This window comes from Polypterus senegalus, chromosome 11 (genome assembly GCF_016835505.1).
Source record: "Polypterus senegalus isolate Bchr_013 chromosome 11, ASM1683550v1, whole genome shotgun sequence".
NCBI lineage: Eukaryota > Metazoa > Chordata > Cladistia > Polypteriformes > Polypteridae > Polypterus > Polypterus senegalus.
This window is the reverse complement of record NC_053164.1, coordinates 47,270,112-47,289,664: the sequence shown is the minus strand read 5'-3', so window position 1 is coordinate 47,289,664 and position 19,553 is coordinate 47,270,112. Positions and strand designations below refer to the sequence as shown.

At 37.9% G+C, this 19,553-nt stretch overlaps 1 protein-coding gene across 2 annotated transcripts in view; it reads right to left on the bottom strand.

Moving 5' to 3' along the window:
* LOC120538922 (caspase-7-like) overlaps nt 1-19,553 on the bottom strand; it is a 30,231-nt gene that overhangs the window by 8,983 nt on the left and 1,695 nt on the right. Inside the window, exons 1-2 of one of the 2 annotated variants that reach the window (XM_039768538.1) lie at nt 16,226-16,266; nt 346-614 (exon numbers count right to left, since the gene is read on the bottom strand). In XM_039768538.1, the coding sequence (XP_039624472.1) occupies nt 346-614; nt 16,226-16,239 (283 nt within the window). In that variant the 5' untranslated portion in view covers nt 16,240-16,266. Of the gene's footprint in view, nt 1-345; nt 615-16,225; nt 16,267-19,553 lie in introns of those variants that run through there. The other variant, XM_039768539.1, reaches the window with a different exon arrangement.

Here is a 19,553-nt window from a genome sequence, read left to right as displayed (position 1 = left end):
CCTGTCCAGTAAGTAGTGATTACACCTAGTCAGTGGCCTGACTGAAGGTTGCTCTCCTTATCTCATCACGAGCCAGGTGCTACTATGTCACATATGCAGTAAGCGCGTGACAGCATGGGAATGGCAAAGTGGAGTTAAATCATTTGCTGAAGGAAAAACCAACCACATATGCCCCCAGTCATACCAACTGATGATGAGATGCTACTAGCCTAAATATGCAAAAGATTAAACATTTCAACAATGATTTCCAAATGCTGCAGGCTTTGTCAATATATAATTCACATACACACAAAAAAGCTGCGGCACACTGCAGCACAGCTTATATCTTTTTCCTTTTATACATACCATTCTGAAATTCTTCATAAATTTCTTCTGCTGTCAGGTCATTTAACAAAGTGACTTTGAACCCCAGTTTTGTCAGAATTTTATGAAGTCTCTTGGTATCTCTTTTGGAGCCACTTCGAGATGGCAGGTCAGGCTTGTGAAATGCTCCCACTGACACAATCAAGGCCTTCTTCGTCCCACTGTTCATACTTTTACGAAGCAATGGCATGTTTGAAAACATTTGATTGAGCAAGGTGCCAAATCCAGGAACTTCAGGAGATAAAAAAAATCTAAAAAATAAATAAGTTGGAAATCACTTAGCACAAAAATTTAGCAAAGCAAAAATATCACTTTGACAAGTGCCGATTTCCATAGAAATGTTAAAATCACAAAATCAAGTAAACTTTTTACATGTAAGAAGTTCAGTCACGAGGCATCAGTGAGAACTCTGCAGCTCACAAGGAACTTATATATGACAGCTCATTCACCTGAAGTGGCCCCACCTCTGGAGCGTACAGACAGATTCATTTGTTAGGAAAATCCAAGGAGTGCCAAGGTCATGCAGGTTGGGGCTGTGTCAGCATTTGTTACAACTCCATAGGACCTAACATGAGTCAACAGCTAAGTCAGGGGTGAAATTAACCACCTTGCTGCTCCGTGAAAGCGTAACCAGACACACCTAATTCAGGCAAATTATAGGAAGCAGGAAGCTAAAGTACGTGCCTCATTTCATTAGCCAAGTGGAAATGATTTTCGAAATATGGCCATATTGTACCCGGGGTCTGAAAACCCATAGAAAAAGCATCCGTAAAGCATCGCACAATTACCTGCTGGAGTGATGGTCTCTGTATTAATTGGTTCATGAGATCATAAATGATCACCTGACTTTTAAACGTTTAATTTCACTGTTCGCTGGGTTTTTCTGTGTGTACTGTACTTTTCCATACTCCAAAATCGCTCTCTTTCAGGTTAAATGGCGAGTTCACGTCGACAAGCCTGCGTGAATGTTAGCTTGCGCCAGGTGTTGCTAGGAATAAAATAAATACACGAGAAAGAAATGTGTTTGGATAGGCAAATGTATCTGCAAGCTAAAATCTTTTAAGATAAACTGGAATAAATTAATTACACGTGTACAACTTAAAAAAATTAACATAACGAAAGCTGGTTTTGTCAGGTTAATTTACAATGGCCCAAAACAGTCATTTTGCATACTAAGTGGAACCATATTTTATAAATGGATCTTTAGTATGTGATCGCGAGAAGTAAACGGATGTATTTTTTCTCAGTACGAAGTGCATTTTGATAAACTGCGTCTGTTATTTATTAATGCTCGATGTATTATTTTAAACACAAGTGGTTTTGTCTCAGTTAGCGCACCCGCTTCATGGCGCCAGAACCCTGACTTCGCAAATAAATAAATTAATAAATAAATAAATAAATAAATAAATAAATAGAAGATTTTAGTAAAAGAAGGATAAGTTCGTGTTGCCTTTTTGTGGACAAAATTGTCAAAAATGAATCTAAACAATACGTTTACCTGCACGCAGAGCATGCGTTGGTACAGAACACGCTACATGTAGGCCTTTGATCTGTACGACAGGAGGAAAAAAAAGAGGATTGGTGTATATAACAACGCTCTTAAAGCACGTTTACTTCATTTTTAATAATTACGCCTCAGCTGAAATGAATTTATGTTTTGTGAAGGTAAAAAATACAATCATGATTTAAAGAATTATTTTTAAATCCACTAGTCAGAATGGAACAAATGCTTATGAAATGTAATAATGGGCGTATAGCTTTCCCAATTTTAACTGGTAATGGTTAAGTGGACTTCTGCATTTCATCCATTTCACAGAAAATCAGTGAAACTAAAAATTGATTATTTGAGCAGTATATGTTCTGTTTCTTTAGACCAACTCCAAGCAGTGAAAACGCCCCTAATGTGTAAGTGATGTGAACAATCAATTGTGAAGGTTTAAAGATTAATCGTCTGCTGAGGATGCAACATATCTTGCGCTACACACTTAAAAATAACAGTGCCAGAACGGTTATTCAGAGCGATTTGAGGAACCATTTTTAGTTCCCAAAAGATCCATCCACATAAAGGTTCCAGAAAGAACCTTTATTTACTATAGCAGGCTCCATACGGAAAATAAAAATGATGGTAACAGATTTGTAGAATACTAATGGATCATAATTTTAAAAGGACTTTTGCTGCGTACTGCAACACAGGCAAAGTCCATGCAGGTTTCCTCATCTGTTAGTGTCCTGCTGCATTCCCTACAAAATATGGAAGATTTCCTTTTTTTATCTGTTTTTCAAAGCACAAAGAACCAAGTTCCTATATACAAAGAACTGTTTCCAGAATGAAAAATGTTCATTGTGAAGCAATTTTTCTAAAAATACACAACCCAGTAAAGAACCATAAAATGCCATTGGATATTATTTTTAAGAGAGTAAATAACTCTGACCGACTGAATATTTGGCACTGCATGGTTGAACAGGCCGCGAACATCGACACCAACTTCAGCCACTGTGATCACAGAATTAATAAACATATTATTAACAAAGATCTTAGAATATCATTCATAAATCAGAGTTCCGTTTCATTGCACTTAGTCGAACGAATTTAATTCAGCCTCTTTTCTCTAAAACAAAAGCCTGCTATACAAATTCTTGACGCGCAATGACACGCCGTATAGCAGAATGGCATGCATACCTGTATATTTTACAATTCAGGGATTGTAAGTAACTGAAATAATCTTTTTGTTGTTAGAAAGACCGATTTTTTTAATTGTCAAAAAAAACTTTCTCTGACGTTTTCTGTGACCATAAATAAAAGAAGAAAGTAGCAAATGTGCTGGTCCAATCAACTCTTAGTGATTCTAAATGACGATTGAATTGTAATATGTACATAAAAGAAGAAGTTGAAATTCGCTTCATATTTACAGAGCTCAATTATATTTGGAAAAAATAAACAGTTAATTTGCGCCTAAACACCTCGTGTATTTTGGTCTAAGAAATTGTACTTTACATACGCTATGCCTATTTTAATCAATATTGTTATTTATTAATTGCTGTAAATTTCTCCAATGTGAGTCCTTGCGATAGACTGCCTCTTGTCCATATTTCCATCCCGGCCCGATCACCTTAACACAACACTGTAATAAATGTAACTGTAAATTTACACTAAATTACTGGCTACTAATTGCATTATTTTCATAATATTTTATTTTATCATATAACTGTATATTACAACAGTACTAGGGACATCACAGTAAACTGGAGCACACAATTATGATGTAACAGTATCTGTTGAATTACAGTAATTTCGTGATTTTTTTACACGTTAACTGTAGTACTGTAATTCAAGGTACTGCAATATTTCTAATATTATACTTCACTTTAAAGACGTTCTTAAAAACGTATCGGTCACCTAACAGTTCAATGACTGGCATTATTTTGCCATCAAGCACACAGACCTTTTCATCTACTGAATTTTGCAATGTTTGACAGAATTATTTCATGTTCTCGGTCGAAAGGGAAAGGCCACTTTTGTGATGCAGGATTTGTTCAACAGTTAATCGAAAAAAAAAGCTTAAGCACACACATTAAAATCAGTGTACTTACCATCTTTAAGTTTTTGTTTCTCACAGTGCAAAAGCATTGCAGCAAAGGGGGCGTTCTTTATGCAAATATACTAACTTTATGCATATTTAGTGTTCATTGCGTGACTTTACAGCAATACAATTATTCATAAAAACAGTCCTACACATTGACACAATTCGACAGCTATAACACTGCTGAAATGTTATTTTACATGCATTTTGTGTTTTTAAAATAATCTAACCCTTTATTGTATTACAGCTTTTTGACAATAAAAACACACAGTAATGTATTTTTAACGGAATTTTTAAACGTGTATTCACCTATTTCCCTCAAATTTTACATCAGGCTGAGCTCTGAAGTTCCCTAAAGTTCTTCTTCTGTCCACTTCACTATTTGGTCATTTAATCCTTGTGCCCCTGTGGTTTCTCGGAGTGTTGTAATGTTTTTACAATATATAAAGTGTCCCTGGTGCCAGGATTTAGCTTTTACCTGTAATCATACAACACAAAGAAGAGAAACGCAATGAATATACACGAATTGAAAATGTCCCACAATGTAGTGCGGACCAGTCCATACACAAATATTCAATAATTTGCTGTTTTATGACGGAAGATGTAGATTGCTGTATGGCTATTCATCACAGTATTTTATTGTAAAATACTGCAGTTAATTCCTATATGTTATTAGTGTCCCCTCACTTGGATCAAGTAAATTTGAGAATATAAGCTGTGATTAATGTGTGCTTTTTAAAATATGAAACATTTCGTGGTTCATTTTAATCGATTACCATGAGGTTTATTATCTGTGCTGCTTCATCTTACTTTTAAATTGTACGCGAAAGTTGGTGATAAAGATACAAACACATTTCAGCTGCTGAATCTTCATCGAGTGGTATGCTACGCTACAAAATATCATACCAGATGTGCAAGCCTCTTCGATTTAACCCTGCGTCAGGAACACATTTGCTCTCTGAATTTTGTTCCTTTTCTACCGACATCTCGAATACGTCTAGTTTAGTTTAACTGGCAACACCAAAGTCTGCACTACGTGGACTGACACCATTTACTGTTAGTTCAAAGAAGAAGAAGAAGAATGGCAAGAGCAAGATGCATGACACCTATATGAACAGGACATTGCAACGCCGACAGCCTGTTATGAAATACAGAGAAATTACTTCGTTTAAAAATATTACATTCAAACAAACCTTGAACATTTAAGCCAGAATAACTCATTGACGACTTTATCCTCTTGTGCTACTTTATCTTATTATTACAGGCGACTAACACCTTGAAAAAAATGTTTTGTAATGGCATATAATGTTCAACAGAATTTTACATTCGCGACCTTCCTATCGTATTATATACAGTAGCTATATCATATTACATCGTCTCTAAAACATATAAAGCTGCTTATATTATTCAATATTTCCAAAAAAAAAAAAAGCGAATACAACTTAATATTTTTGAAATGGAATGAACGCCTAGGGATTAGCGTGCAATGTTGGGCTAAAATGACTTTTCTCGTCAAAAGTATCTTAAACGTGTACCAGATTACTATATAGCATTCACATTGCACTGCATAATCGCCAGTCCTTCTATCTGCGGTGCAGTTTAACTATAATGCACATTCCGTTTAATACCTGTTGTGCTTTGACAAGTGTATATAATATTAATATATCAATTAGTTTACTAATTTTATTTCTGTTCAATGAAATTAAGAAATCCTAATAGGATTGTAAATATATATTTCCAAACAGCAAAGCATAGCGAGTTTGCATTAAAATGTTATTGTCATTTTTGACAAATTCTACATTTGGTTTTTGAACTCATTCTGAGTAAAGGAATAGTAGTTTTTAATTATGGAAAGAAGATGTTCAATCCACACTTTCACAATGTTAAATAACAGGACACGTTTCGTCATCGTGTGCTCTTCTGGTAATCTCTACTCCTCCTTCTGTTCGTAGCCCACGGAACATTGCGCAGTCTCCATTTACTTCCTACTGACAAATTAGTTAAGACAGACGCCGGGGAGTGGCAGGGTGAATGTGACACATCAGGGATTCCCGCACTCACTCAGGTGACTGGAAATATCAGGACAAACCGGACTTGCACAATGTTAATCAGCCGAGTATCCCCTTCAGCTCCCACATCTGCAATCTGCACGTTTTCAAATAAGCGACATCTGCCTTCTAGTCACCATCTACCATTTTTCCACATTTTCACTAGAAAGAAAAATGACCGTAAAACTGACTCTATTTTTTTAAAAACATACACATATATACGGTCAATATTTTTGAACCACTGGGTCGCGACTTGCTTTTGTGTCTCGGGCTGGCATCTGTGGTTCACGAGTTGCTATTGATATTACTGGATATTGATATTATCTAACAGTTGCGCTAGATTCATTGGGGTTGGGGAAGGGGATTGGAGACACCCCCCAGCTCTGATGATAGGGTTCAATTTGCCAGGGGAGATCCCCTTCTTCTTTTACTGGGTCACGAAGATATTTAAATGGGAAAAAATGGCTCGTGACACCAAAACGGTGGAGAATCAATGCTATAAGTCTATATTTAAATAATATATGTTTTGCTCACATACACAGTATCAGTTCTTTCTTGAACCATGTCCCTATAAATAAAAGAAAGTTTAAAAAAAGTTATGATTCTTCTCGGACTTCCATTAATCCATTTATTTTTTTCCCTCAGGTATATTATCGCAGCAATAACAATGGCCACAAGGCAGGTGTTACCAATGTACAACTCAGTGTCAGGGGACACTCATGTCGCCTCCTAACTCACTCATACTAAACCCGTTCCGATTTAGCAATGGCCCCAACAGTACATATTTTAGTTAGTGACTAGCAGAGTCTTGGGCGTCGGTAGCCTAGCTTAGAGGTGGTGACATTTTCATTCTGTTGCCCTGCTAGTATTGTGCTGTCAATAAAATATCAACTCGAGTGCTTCTTGATGAGAGTTTTAACTATACAAAACAGATGTCACATTTATATCTAGTTCTTACCTTTTTGTGTGAAACTGCCATACAAACACACACCAATAATAAACAAGGGGATGAACAGGATCAGGGGAGTCTAAGAATGTAACTGCATGTCTATCTTGCATTCACTCAAAAGAAAACCCAGTTACACTCATGAGTAAGAATAAACTTAGACTAATAGTACAGAACTTAAATATGCCAATTGTATATTTATATGCCACCACACACTTTGTAAATACAGTACATAAGGCATTTTACTATACATTATTTAGCATTTTATGAATTCAAAATAAGTTTATGTGGAAACTCAAATTGATGGAAAAAACAAAAGTTACAAAGCAAGTACCTTTAAACAGCGATATTGCTGAGCTTAAGAGAATACTATCTGTAGCATATTTGTTTAAATATTTGCTTTAGAGGTGCAACAACGCTTTAATCATTGGGAAATGGCAGTGTATCTAGCACTGTATATTTCATTGCCTGTTGACTTTTCACTTAGGTACATTTTTTGCAAAGCTTCCTCTTTCTTATCATGTGCTTGAGGTGTGTCTTTTCATTCAGTCTTATTTCACTCAGAATACAAGAAGGATTTGATTGTTTTTTTCAATAAACAACCAAGTTCTGATTTATGCTAAATAATATTCAGGATTTTTAGTTTCCCAGAACAGAAATTAACTATAATCAGTAAATGGATATAGACATTTTTATAAGTAATAGTATTGTGAGCAGTATAGTTTTAGTGTGTTCATGCTCGAGTGACAAATCACAAGTGTATATGTATTACATATATGTTCCACAATGTAAGCACTCTGTACAAAACTTGCTTAGTGTAATTGAGGATCAACTGAATTTGTGCCATTACCAATTACATTTGTAAATGTTAACATATGGCTCCTTTTACTGCGTATACCTCAAACCTTTGCAAGGATTTAAAAAAAATATATTATTAGTCCACCCTGCGGTGAGCTGGCGCACTGCCTGGGGTTTGTTTCCTGCCTTGCGCTCTGTGTTGGCTGGGATTGGCTCCAGCAGACCCCCGTGACCCTGTAGTTAGGATATAGCAGGTTGGATAATGGATGGATGGATATTATTAGTCTTTTAGCAAGTAAAACAAAGCAACACTTATTTGATATAAGATGGAAAGTACTGTGCATAACCCAGGCATAGGGGATGCATAAGCCAGTGTGTTTCTTCGTGCCGGTCCCAAGCCCGGATAAATGGGGAGAGATACGTCAGGAAGGGCTTCCGGTGTAAACTTTTGCCAAATCAATATGCGGACAACAATACAAATTTCCATATCGGATCGGTCAAGCCCCGGTTTAACAACGACCACCACCAGTACTGTTAGCCAAATTGGGCTACTGTTGGCCGAGGAAGGAGAAGGGAGGGAGACGTGTCCGGAGGCAGGAGGAGAGGAGGAAAGTAAAGAGAGTGGAATTGAGGATAGGAACTTTGAATGTTGGCAGTATGATGGGTAAGGGGAGAGAGTTAGCAGATATGATGGAGAGAAGGAATGTTGATACAGTCATATAAAAAAGTTTGGGAACCCCTCTTAATTCTTTGGGTTTTTGTTTATCATTGGCTGAGCTTTCAAAGTAGCAACTTCCTTTTAATATACTGTATGACATGCCTTATGGAAACAGTAATATTTCAGCAATGACATTAAGTTTATTGGATTAACAGAAAATATGCAATATGCATCATAACAAAATTAGACAGGTGCATAAATTCAGGCACAGAGATTTTACATCAATACTTAGTTGAGCCTCCTTTTGCAAATATAACAGCCTCTAGATGCCTCTTGTAGCCTTTGATGAGTGTTTGGATTCTGGATGGAGGTATTTCTGACCATTCTTCCATACAAAATCTCTCCAGTTTAGTTAAATTTGATGGCTGCCGAGCATGGACAGCCTGCTTCAAATCATCCCATAGATTTTCGATGATATTCAAGTCAGGGGGCTGTGATGGCCATTCCAGAACATTGTACTTCTCCCTCTGCATGAATGCCTTTGTAGATTTCGAACTGTGTTATGGGTCATTGTCTTGTTGGAATATCCAACTCCTGGGTAACTTCTACTTTGTGACTGATGCTTGAACATTATCCTGAAGTATTTGTTGATATTGGGTTAAATCCATCCAACCCTTGACTTTAACAAGGGCCCCAGTTCCTGAGCTAGCCACACAGCCCCATAGCATGATGGAGCCGCCACTGAATTTGACAGTAGGTAGCAGGTGTTTTTCTTAGAATGCGGTGTGCCACATTGGGTGTGATGAGGATGGATAGGATTAGAAATGAGTACATTAGAGCAGGGGTGTTGAACTCCAGGCCTGGAGGGCCACACTGGCTACAGGTTTTCATTCTAACCCTTTTTCCTAATTAGTGACCAGTTTTCACTACTAATTAAGTTCTTCACCTTTTATGTTAATTGCTTTGTTTTTAAGGATTCAGTCCTCTGAATTGATTCTTTTCTTCTTTAAATAACAGCCAAACAGAAATGAGAAGTGAAACGATCCAACAAATGACCACCTAAACTGGTATTTCAAACTGCAACCAATTTCACTCCAACATGTTTTTTACTGAGAAGCTGATTCTTGCTGTTAATTATACCTGTTATTTAAGTCCATGGCTGTGACGATGTGGGTTCGGCTCCACGTTCCCATCACTGTTTGGAAGCCCTTGAACCCTACACCGTCGATAATGTCACCGAGTTGAGCTAGACAGTTGAGGCAATAACAATTGAGCAAGGGGATGGTTCTAAAAGTGCAAAAGTGCTTTTATTTAAAAGAGTCAACAAAGCAGTGTTTAAATAATGTGCAGTGATTCCGAAGTCATATAAATAAATAATCCATTAAAAGAAAACGTGGAGGTTTAAAAACAATAGAAAAAACAATCCTTTAAAATCAGAGGTTAAAACGTTCTCTAGGAAGCAGTTTTTAAAACAATGACAAGCTCGGTGCTTCTTCTATACTGGCGTCTCATCTGCTTCTCCCAACTAGGCTTTGTAGCAGGCGAGACGCTCTCTCTCTACAGCTGCCCTTTTCCAATCACACACACACACGAGACTGAAGACCTCCCGATCCCTGGCTTCGGTCTGGCACTCATCCCAGCCTCGAGACTTGGTTCAAACCAACGGCCAGGATGCTCACAATGGACATTCCCCGACCAAGCCTCCCGACTCCCGCTGCCTTTCCGGCCTTCCGCAGCCAGTCGCCTTTCCCTAGTCACTCCCGCTACCTGGTCGCTCAGCGGGAGCAACAGCAACTCCAACCCCTGGGTGTAGGCCTAACACAAGGCCCTCACAGCTGCCCGTGAGTGCTCGTTAGCTCACTCACCCACACGCTCTTCGTGGCTCTCTCTTTTGCACCGACATGCTTCCCTAAAACCTCCTTCTCTTCTCTTTTTTTTATCTTCCTCCCAACCGACTTGCGCTTCTTTTATACAGTGAGGGGCCACAGCAGCTGCAGCACATTAGCCATGGGAACAATCACCTGTGCACTCGGTGAGAAACATCCACACCGCAGATCCCCCCGTGGCTTGCTATGGCCACCACGCCCACTCACGAAGCAGTAGCGAGTGCATTGATTATTCATTTAAAAAAAAACGCCATTTGCTAAACGAGCTGTGGACCCATAACACCACAATGGCTTGTTGCTGCTCTCAGTCTGCCTCAGCAGGCATTTCCAAAACTGTTGATTTTCTGTTTTTTTTCTAAGAACACTGTCAAAATGTTTTGGTGATTTGAGAGATCAACCTTACAGAGACCTTCACCTTTCTTTAATTTCAGACATTGTGTGATGGGCAAAGGTGAGCTGGCACCTTGTTTCATGTCTCATTATTGTTTGACTACTAATTAAGGGAAAGAGAAAACTAAGGGGCCCAAGTCAAGTTAAATTAAAACTAAGGCAAAATAAGTTAATTAGAAGCAAAAACTGGTCACTAATGAAGAAGATGGTTAGAATGAAAACCTGCAGCCACTGCGGCCCTCCAGGACTGGAGTACGACACCGATGCATTAGAGGGTCAGTTCAAGTTGAATGGTTGGGAGACAAAGTCAGAGAGGCGAGATTGCATTGTTATTGTTCATGTGCAGAGGAGAGATGCCGAGTATATTGGGGAAAAGGATGTTAAGGGTAGAGCTGCCAGGTAAGAGGAAAAGAGGAAGGCCTAAGAGGAGGTTTATGGACGTGGTGAGAGAGGACATGCAGGTGATGGGTGTAACAGAACAAGATGCAGAGGACAGAAAGATATGGAAGAAGATGATCCATTGTGGCAACCCCTAATGGGAGCAGCCGAAAGAAGAAGATGGAAAGTACTGTGCATATGATCTTTATTTTCACATACACAATATTTCGATTTTGTGTTCCACTGGAGATCAATCAATCACTTCACTAATTTTTACTCCCATTTTCCTGATAATAGTCACAGTGTCAACATGCTGAGCAGAAGTGGTCTGTCCACTATAGGCTTAACACTATTTTCCAGTTCTTACTGGGAAATTCCTAAATGCTCCCAGGCCAGTTGAGTATGTACTGGGTTTGCTCCAATGTATTCTGCTAGTGGGATATGCATGGTAAATTCTCCACGACCCCAAACCCCTCCCAAAATCAGATCCTAACTGTATGTCCAAATCATTTCAAGTTGTTCCTCGCAGAAAAGCAGCTGTTGTTCTTTGTGGGCTTTCTTTACTTTAAGTTCTTCATACTATCCCTGAACGTGACTATCAACCCAGCAGAGAACGTTAGTTTTAACCCCTTATATTTTTAATCTTGGTTTATTATTCACTACTTAAAAAGTGTGACAAAGGAGAAGATAAATTGAAACCATCATCTAAGAATAATAATAATACATTTTATTTATATAGCACAGTGTTTCCCAAACTCGGTCCTGGGGACCCCCTGTGGCTGCAGGTTTTTTTTCCAACCAGCTTCTGTTTTTAATTGAACTCCTGGGCTAATTAAGTGAACTGATATTTCCCAAGTTCTGTGTTTAGGGAACAATATAGAAATTAGAAAACTAAGTTTTTATTAGGATTAATGTATTTTTTTTCTTTTTAACAGTATTTTCATCTCAATTTTAATTCTACTTTTCTATGTGTTCTAATTGTTTAATTATCCATCCATCCATTTTACAACCCGTTGAATCCGAACACAGGGTCACGGGGGTCTGCTGGAGTCAATCCCAGCCAACACAGGTCGCAAGGTAGGAACCAATCCCGGGCAGGGCGCCATCCCACTGTAGGACACACACACCCACACCCTCACCCTCACACCTTTGGACTGTGGGAGGAAACTAGAGCACCCGGAGGAAACCCACGCAGACACGGGGAGAACATGCAAACTCCACGCAGGGAGGACCTAACTGCGAGGCAGCAGCGCTACCACTGCGCCACCGTGCTGCCCAATTGTTTAATTAATCCGTTATTTACTAATTAGTGGGTCTGACTCTAAAGTAGTTGCAGACTTTGATTTGTCAATTGTTTGCCTGGGTATCTGATCTGCTCGTTTTAAATTGTCGTTATTAAGATACAATGAAGGGGGAAAACTGCACAGAGAAAGGGCAAAATATAATGAAATCAACAAAAGAGAGTTAAGCATTTAAATCTATAGCAAAAGCATAAATATTTATCAATGTAAAAATCATGCTGCTATGCTTTTCTGAATGTCAAATAAAAGAAAAAAACTGCTAATTAAATGTGATCAGTGTTATCAGGTGTTGTAACTGATTAGGGATCTGGTTGAAACAAAAACCTGCAGCCACAGGGGGTCCCCAGGACCGAGTTTTGGAAACACTGATGTAGCACCTTTACCATGCTCAAGGCACTTGAAACAAAATGATACAAATAGTTTCCGCATAGAACAATAAACCATTAAACACAGGATACACAAAAAGCATTAAATAGAATAAAAGAAAGAATAAACCAGAGTATAAAACTAAGTTCAACACCAAAAGAAATGCCTGAACAAATCACATAATATGTAATATAACACCCACACAAATTATCCTGAGCATCTGGACAGAGAAGTAAACTGAAAGAAGGAGCAGAATGTCAGGTTAAAAGCCTTCCTGAACAGATGAGTTTTAAGTGTTTTTTTAAAGAATGAATGGAGTTAGCTGATGTAATTAATTTCTGGAGGTCATACCAAAGTCAGGGCGCTATACAGCTGAAGGTCTTCTCACCCGTAGTGTGCAGGTTAGTGTGGGGCACAACAAGATTGCCAGAATCCGAGGAACTTAGTGGATGAACAGGAGCATAGTGATGGAGAAAGTGACTGATGTAGTACGGCGTGAGGCCATATAAAACTTTATAGGTTATTAATAGAATTTTATACTTGATCCTATAAGACGCTGGGAGCCAGTGAAGGTGGAGCAGGATGGGTGTTATGTGCTCGCTGTTGCTGGTTCATGTTAGGACTCTTGTAGCAGACTTTTGAATCAACTGGAGCTGTGATGCAAGAGCTGAAGTGGCACCTGCCAGTAGGGAGGTGCAATAATCAATTTGGGATGTGATAAAAGCACAGACAAGTTCCTCAGCATTAGAAAAGGAGAGGAAAGAGTGAACACGGCATATGCTATGGCAGTGGAAGCGACAGAACTCAATTACTGTTTCACTGCTATGGTTCAGAAGAACATCAGCAGAACTGTTGCATTTGCACCAATTCTTTAGTCAGTCTCACTATCATCTCTAATTTAACACACTGAAAAGACCTCCAAATACTTCAGCTACTCCCCTTGGGGCTGATGCATACAATTTATCTGCAGGGAACAAGCCACTTTTTTTCTGGAAAATCAGCAACACCTCAGATTTAGAGGTGCTTGTTCTCATCCTAAGTACCTCACACTCAGGTACAAACTATTCCAGAGTATGCCAGAGATCAGTCTGTGATAAAGCTAGAGGAGATTATCATCTGCAAACAGCAATGTTGCAATCATTAGGCTCTCAGACACTATACTCTCCAAGCCTCGGTTGAATCTTGATATTCTATTCATAAACACTATGGGCAAGAGAATATGTAAAATGCATTGCATGAAAGTCCAATGACTGCATTAAATAGAATGAATTCAAAACTAAATATGCAAACACAACTTTCACTACATTGTATGGCATGAAACAGCAGCCACCAAAACCCACAGTCTTGCTGCATCTTGCAAAAGATACCATGGGTTACAGATTCATAAGCAAGTCTGCAAAACACATGTAAAACTGGACCAGCAAATTCTCAGATTCTGTGCAAGGACAAATGTGGACTGGTAGATCATTCCAGAATCTACTGACCCCCTAATTTAAGGCTATGTATATTCCTTTTATTAGTTCTGGAAATTTTAAGAAGACATACTCCCTATTATCACAGTGTACATTCTGGGACACAGGGAATAATAATTTCCATTTGCTGCTTTGGGCTGGTGCCCTGTCCAGGGTTTGTTCCTGCCTTGCACCCTGTGTTGGCTGGGATGGGCTCCAGCAGACCCCCGTGACCCTGTGTTAGGATATAGCGGGTTGGACAATGACTGACTAACTGACTGACTAATTTCCATTTGCTAAAGAAGTGCTACGTGATTCACAATACATCAAGTTAAACATAAAATTAATAATAAATGTAACTGGAAGCCAAAATAATTAATTACAATTAATACATTTTTTACAGAAATCAGTTTTACTTGATGTAAACTTGCTTTTAAAACTTCTGCATAATAAGAAACTGCAATGATGTTACATATCTGGCAAAGTATGTCTTAAGTGCGGAAATGTGAGATATTTTTTACCCCAGTTAATGCTGCTATAAATCCCTAATGCAATACAATATAGGATTGTGGACTATATTCACTTTACATGAAAAAGTATGGTCCAACCGATAAGGATAATACATTTATCTTAGCACCTGTCAACCGTCATGTCAACACTGATACAGCATGTTATGCATTCGTGATCAAAAGATGTGGCATTCTATACTCTCTGTGTTACCGAGTACAGAGTACAGAACACCTAGCAACCAAAACAACACTTTGTGCAGCAGCTCCTGGGCTTAGTGGCACCTGAAATTGTAGTTCAGCAGAATTGCAGATGATATGCTAATCCAACTTCTCCTTAGCATCTGTACTTCTGGTTACCTAAATGACATGGGCCTGCTGTAAAATCAGTGTTAGAGACACCGACTCAGTGGACACAGCTTGGAAGCGGAGACTTGACAACACAGACAAACCTGGACATGCCAAGACTGACACCTGTGAGTCTGACATGGAAAGTAGAAGCAGAAATGACCTTTAGTTTGACATGGGAAGATACATACTGCATACATATAGGTCACACACATATACTTCAATCAGGTTCACCATCAGAATTGACATATTATTAGAAATCAGAGACACAGTGTTAAATGTAACTGCTCATTTGTGTCAACATTAACTTTCATACTGCTACTACAAACGAAGCTACAACATTCTAGTGAAGCTGAATATGCACTTCTTTACATTGCAGGGTGGTGCTTTTGATTCATTATTCAAGACTTTATTTACCACTACGTTTCTATGGGAGGCATTGTTTTGCAAAAAAGAAATGCAAATTAAAGTTTTAAAATGAAAATTCGGTCTCTCTTTTGTCATTTGTTTTTCAGAGTCCATGCACAAGGATGCTGAAAAAATTAAAAATAAAATAGTAACATTGGGGTTTCATTTTCCACACACATAAGAGTCATTTATTAAAATTATATAAATAAAAGTTAAATAACCCTTTTGTCGTTTTATTTTATATACCCGTCTTGTGTCAGTGCCATAATTAAAATGGAAATGCAATCCCCGCTTTAGATGTTTTTTTCTTCATGACATGTATAACAACTGCTGAAATAAAAAAGTCAATATTTTCTTCATGTTTTCTTTTCCATTGGGTTTGCAGTACATACATGACAAACCAAATCTCAAAATGAATTAATTAATTCGCAAAGTCCCCGTTCGGTCATTCTTTCATGTTCAGCATTTACAGCAATGAAGCTACAAAAAAGTAAAGCAGACGTAAATAAGCGCTGGTGCCACCTGCTGCTCATTGAATGTTCATTTTCTATTTCACATGTACTGTATTTTCATTTCCAAATTCTTAAAATGCAATTATGTTTTAATTACGTCTACCGGCGAGGCTCTGACTAGACGTACAGTTTCGATTTGCGGTCTCTTGATCACTTTGTCTCTCGTAATCTTTCAAGCATTGATTAACCATAATGCTTTGCACCTCAGTTTCACACAAGTGCTTGTCTTTCATAGCTAATTCGATAAACAGAATACTAATCACTTCGATTGCGTGTTTAACTCACATGATTTTGATCATTCCACTTCTCAGCGAAACTGTCGCATAAAATCTGAAGACCTCTCATACAATCAGCCTTTATTACGTCATATTTTATATTTATTTAACGTGACGCTTTTATTTGTAGTGTTAAAACAAAGGTTGCACCGTCTACAGTTTTCAATGCTGTTTCCTATACTTATGCGCCAGATCGACGAGGGGTCAATTTTTTGTTACAATTTTTTAAAATATGGTGATAATAATTATTAGCCTACTGTATTTTTTACTTTTATTTCATTAGGGGAGACTGGGGACGGTTGCAACAAGTCTTATTTCTCCAATTAGAAACATGCTAGAGTGATGATACTCGTACTGCACATGCTCAGTTAGGCCCTCTCTCCACCAGAGAGAAACTATACACTTTCATCATCTGCTGCTGCATTTATTGAAAAATAACTGTTTTGAAGGTATGAAAGTAATTTTTTTTGCAAGTTGTTTTTTTGACTTGCTGTCCATAGCTTTTATTTTAATTAATCAAAACATACCTAGTTCAAATCATTGTGGTGTTGACTTTTAAAAAGTATTGTTAGCATGTTTCCCTGACTCTTTGAATAGCTAGCACATGGTTTTATGTCATGGCTGGCAGGTCAGAGACTTGCAACAACTTGTTGCAACCGTCCCCAAGCCAACCAGCCATATTGAAATAGACTACATATCATTACTTTTTAACATTTTTAGTTCAGAATCAGGACATTTTTTTCAGTTTAAGACCAGAGTATACTGCTATACAGCTTAACTGTAGTTTATGGATCTAAAAATAGAAATAATACTCTGTTTTTTCCAGTATGCCAAGAGTGAGGAAGAGAGTTACTAACAGAGGGGTTCCCCTCGAAATTTTGGAACAAGCTTCAAACGTAATTAGGAATGAGGGCAGGGCAGTCAGGGCAGTTGCCAAGGACTTTTCCATCTGTCATACCACGTTATTTCGATTCCATAAGAAAAGAGAGAAGCTTGCAAGTGAGGGATCAGATAAGTTAGCACGTGCAGGGTACTGGACCATCAGAAGAGTGTTCTCAGAAGATCAAGAGAGGAGTCTAAAACAGTATTTACAAAGGGCAGCAGACTTATATTATGGGTTAAGTCCTAAAGAGGTAAGAGTAATTAACAGAAATGTATAAAGAGAGTAAGAGGGTGAGAGAGTTAGGGTAATATCGGTAAAAAGTGAAAGATTATAAAAACTATTTACATTTTATAACATTTTATTTCAGGTTCGTAGGCTTGCATTTCAACTCGCCTCTCACTATAAGCGCAACTTTCCCTCACAGTGGAATGAGGCCTGTATGGCTGGTGTTGACTGGTTTAATGGTTTTTTAAAACGGCACCCAACTCTCTCAATAAGACGTCCTCAAGCCACAAGCCTTTCGAGGGCAAATGTTAACCATTTTTTTTAACAATTTAAGCCAGGTCTTGGACAAATACAAGTTTCAATCACAAAACATATGGAACATGGATGAAACGGGCATAACAACTGTTCAAACTCCAGATAGGGTTGTGGCAAGACGTGGTGACAGGCAAGTTGGTGCAGCTACCTCAGCAGAAAGAGGCACACTTGTCACATTAGCTTTTACAATCAATGCACTTGGTAACTCCATTCCCCCAATGTTCATTTTCTCACGTGTGTATTACAAATCTCATTTTGTTCAGGATGGCCCACCTGGCTGTATTGGGACAGCCAACGCATCTGGGTGGATGCAAGAGGCTGACTTTCTTGTTTACTTGAAACACTTTCAGCTACACACAAAGAGTTCCTCATACTCCAAAGTTCTTTTAATTCTTGACAATCACCCATCCCACCTGTCAATAGAAGGCATCAACTTCTGCCGCAGCCATGGAATTGTTTTGCTATCCTTCCACCCACACTGCTCTCACAAATTACAGCCACTTGACAGGAGTGTATATGGGCCATTAAAAAGAGTTGTCAACTCAGCCTGTGATTCTTGGATGAAGACCCATCTGGGGATGACAATGACAATTTATGATATCCCAGGCATTTAATCTACTTTAATATTATTGTATAATTGTAGATTTACACAGTACTATGCAAGTTCAGAGAAAAAGCAAAGGTTAATTATTGAAATTTAATATATGTTTAACATGTTGCAACCGTCCCTTATATGTGTTGCAACGGTTGCAACATCTGACTTCTTCAGTTCAAATCAATATTGTGCAGGATATGTAAAATATAATTAACTACAAGTACTATGGGTAATTAGCAGACAGATGTAAGTTTATAGTATACAAATTTGGCTGGTGTAGTCCAAACAGTCACTGAGTAAATGAGAGGAATGCAAAAAGTGTTGCAACCATCCCCAGTCTCCCCTACTTTTCAAAATAAGGTAAGACGGTAGTGGTTATTTTGTTCAGTATATGAAGACCTTCCATAATCCACAATTTTCGTTTAATTCATGCTTCTTTTCTACCATTTATGAGTTTTATTTTTTTTAAATACACCTAGGAAATATATGAGTTACAAATCTAAACTGTATCCTTTAATTTCACATTTATAAACAAAATATGAATTAAATTTAAATATATACTGGAATCAATTGCCGGACCATTTTAGAAAGTATTAAACATGTCATTCCAAAATATACTTGAAAAGTTGCAAAAATAGTTTGAATTTTATTATTTTTATGTTGTTGCTTCATATTATCTTTGTATGTGTATGTGATCCGGTAATTGTTTCTAAAAAAATTACCTTCATCGTGATGGACATGCCTGTTAGTTAATAATGTAAAATAAAATGAACTCGGTGACATTTTCCAGGTAAAACATTCATTAAGGTACCACGAGAAGCAGGTCCGGATTAAGACCTTTAAAGGCCCTATAAGCACTTAAAAGATTTTGGAGCCCTCATATATATGAACTGCACTTACTCTCAATGGACCATTGAACTGGATGGTCAACATGGCCAACACAAGAATGACCATGTGAGCATCGGTGAACCGTGTGGCAATTATCAGATTTTAATTTTGTTGTATTCCCAAGATTAATATATATCATTGACCTCTTTTATTACTCCTTTAATGTAGAGAAAAGTCAAGCAAAATGACACCTTTTAGAAGGGGCCTGAGTTGCCTCGAAAGCTTGCATATTGTAATCTTTTTAGTTAGCCAATAAAAGGTGTCATTTTGCTTGGCTTTTCTCTACATTCATAATGGCTAACACGGTACAACACCCTATTACTACTTTAATATTTTTTATCAGGACTCCAAAAATATCCAAATCTTATTATGTGATATCATCTACTGTTAAATTCTGCTCTGTACTTCTAAATTTTTTATTATTATGCTGAA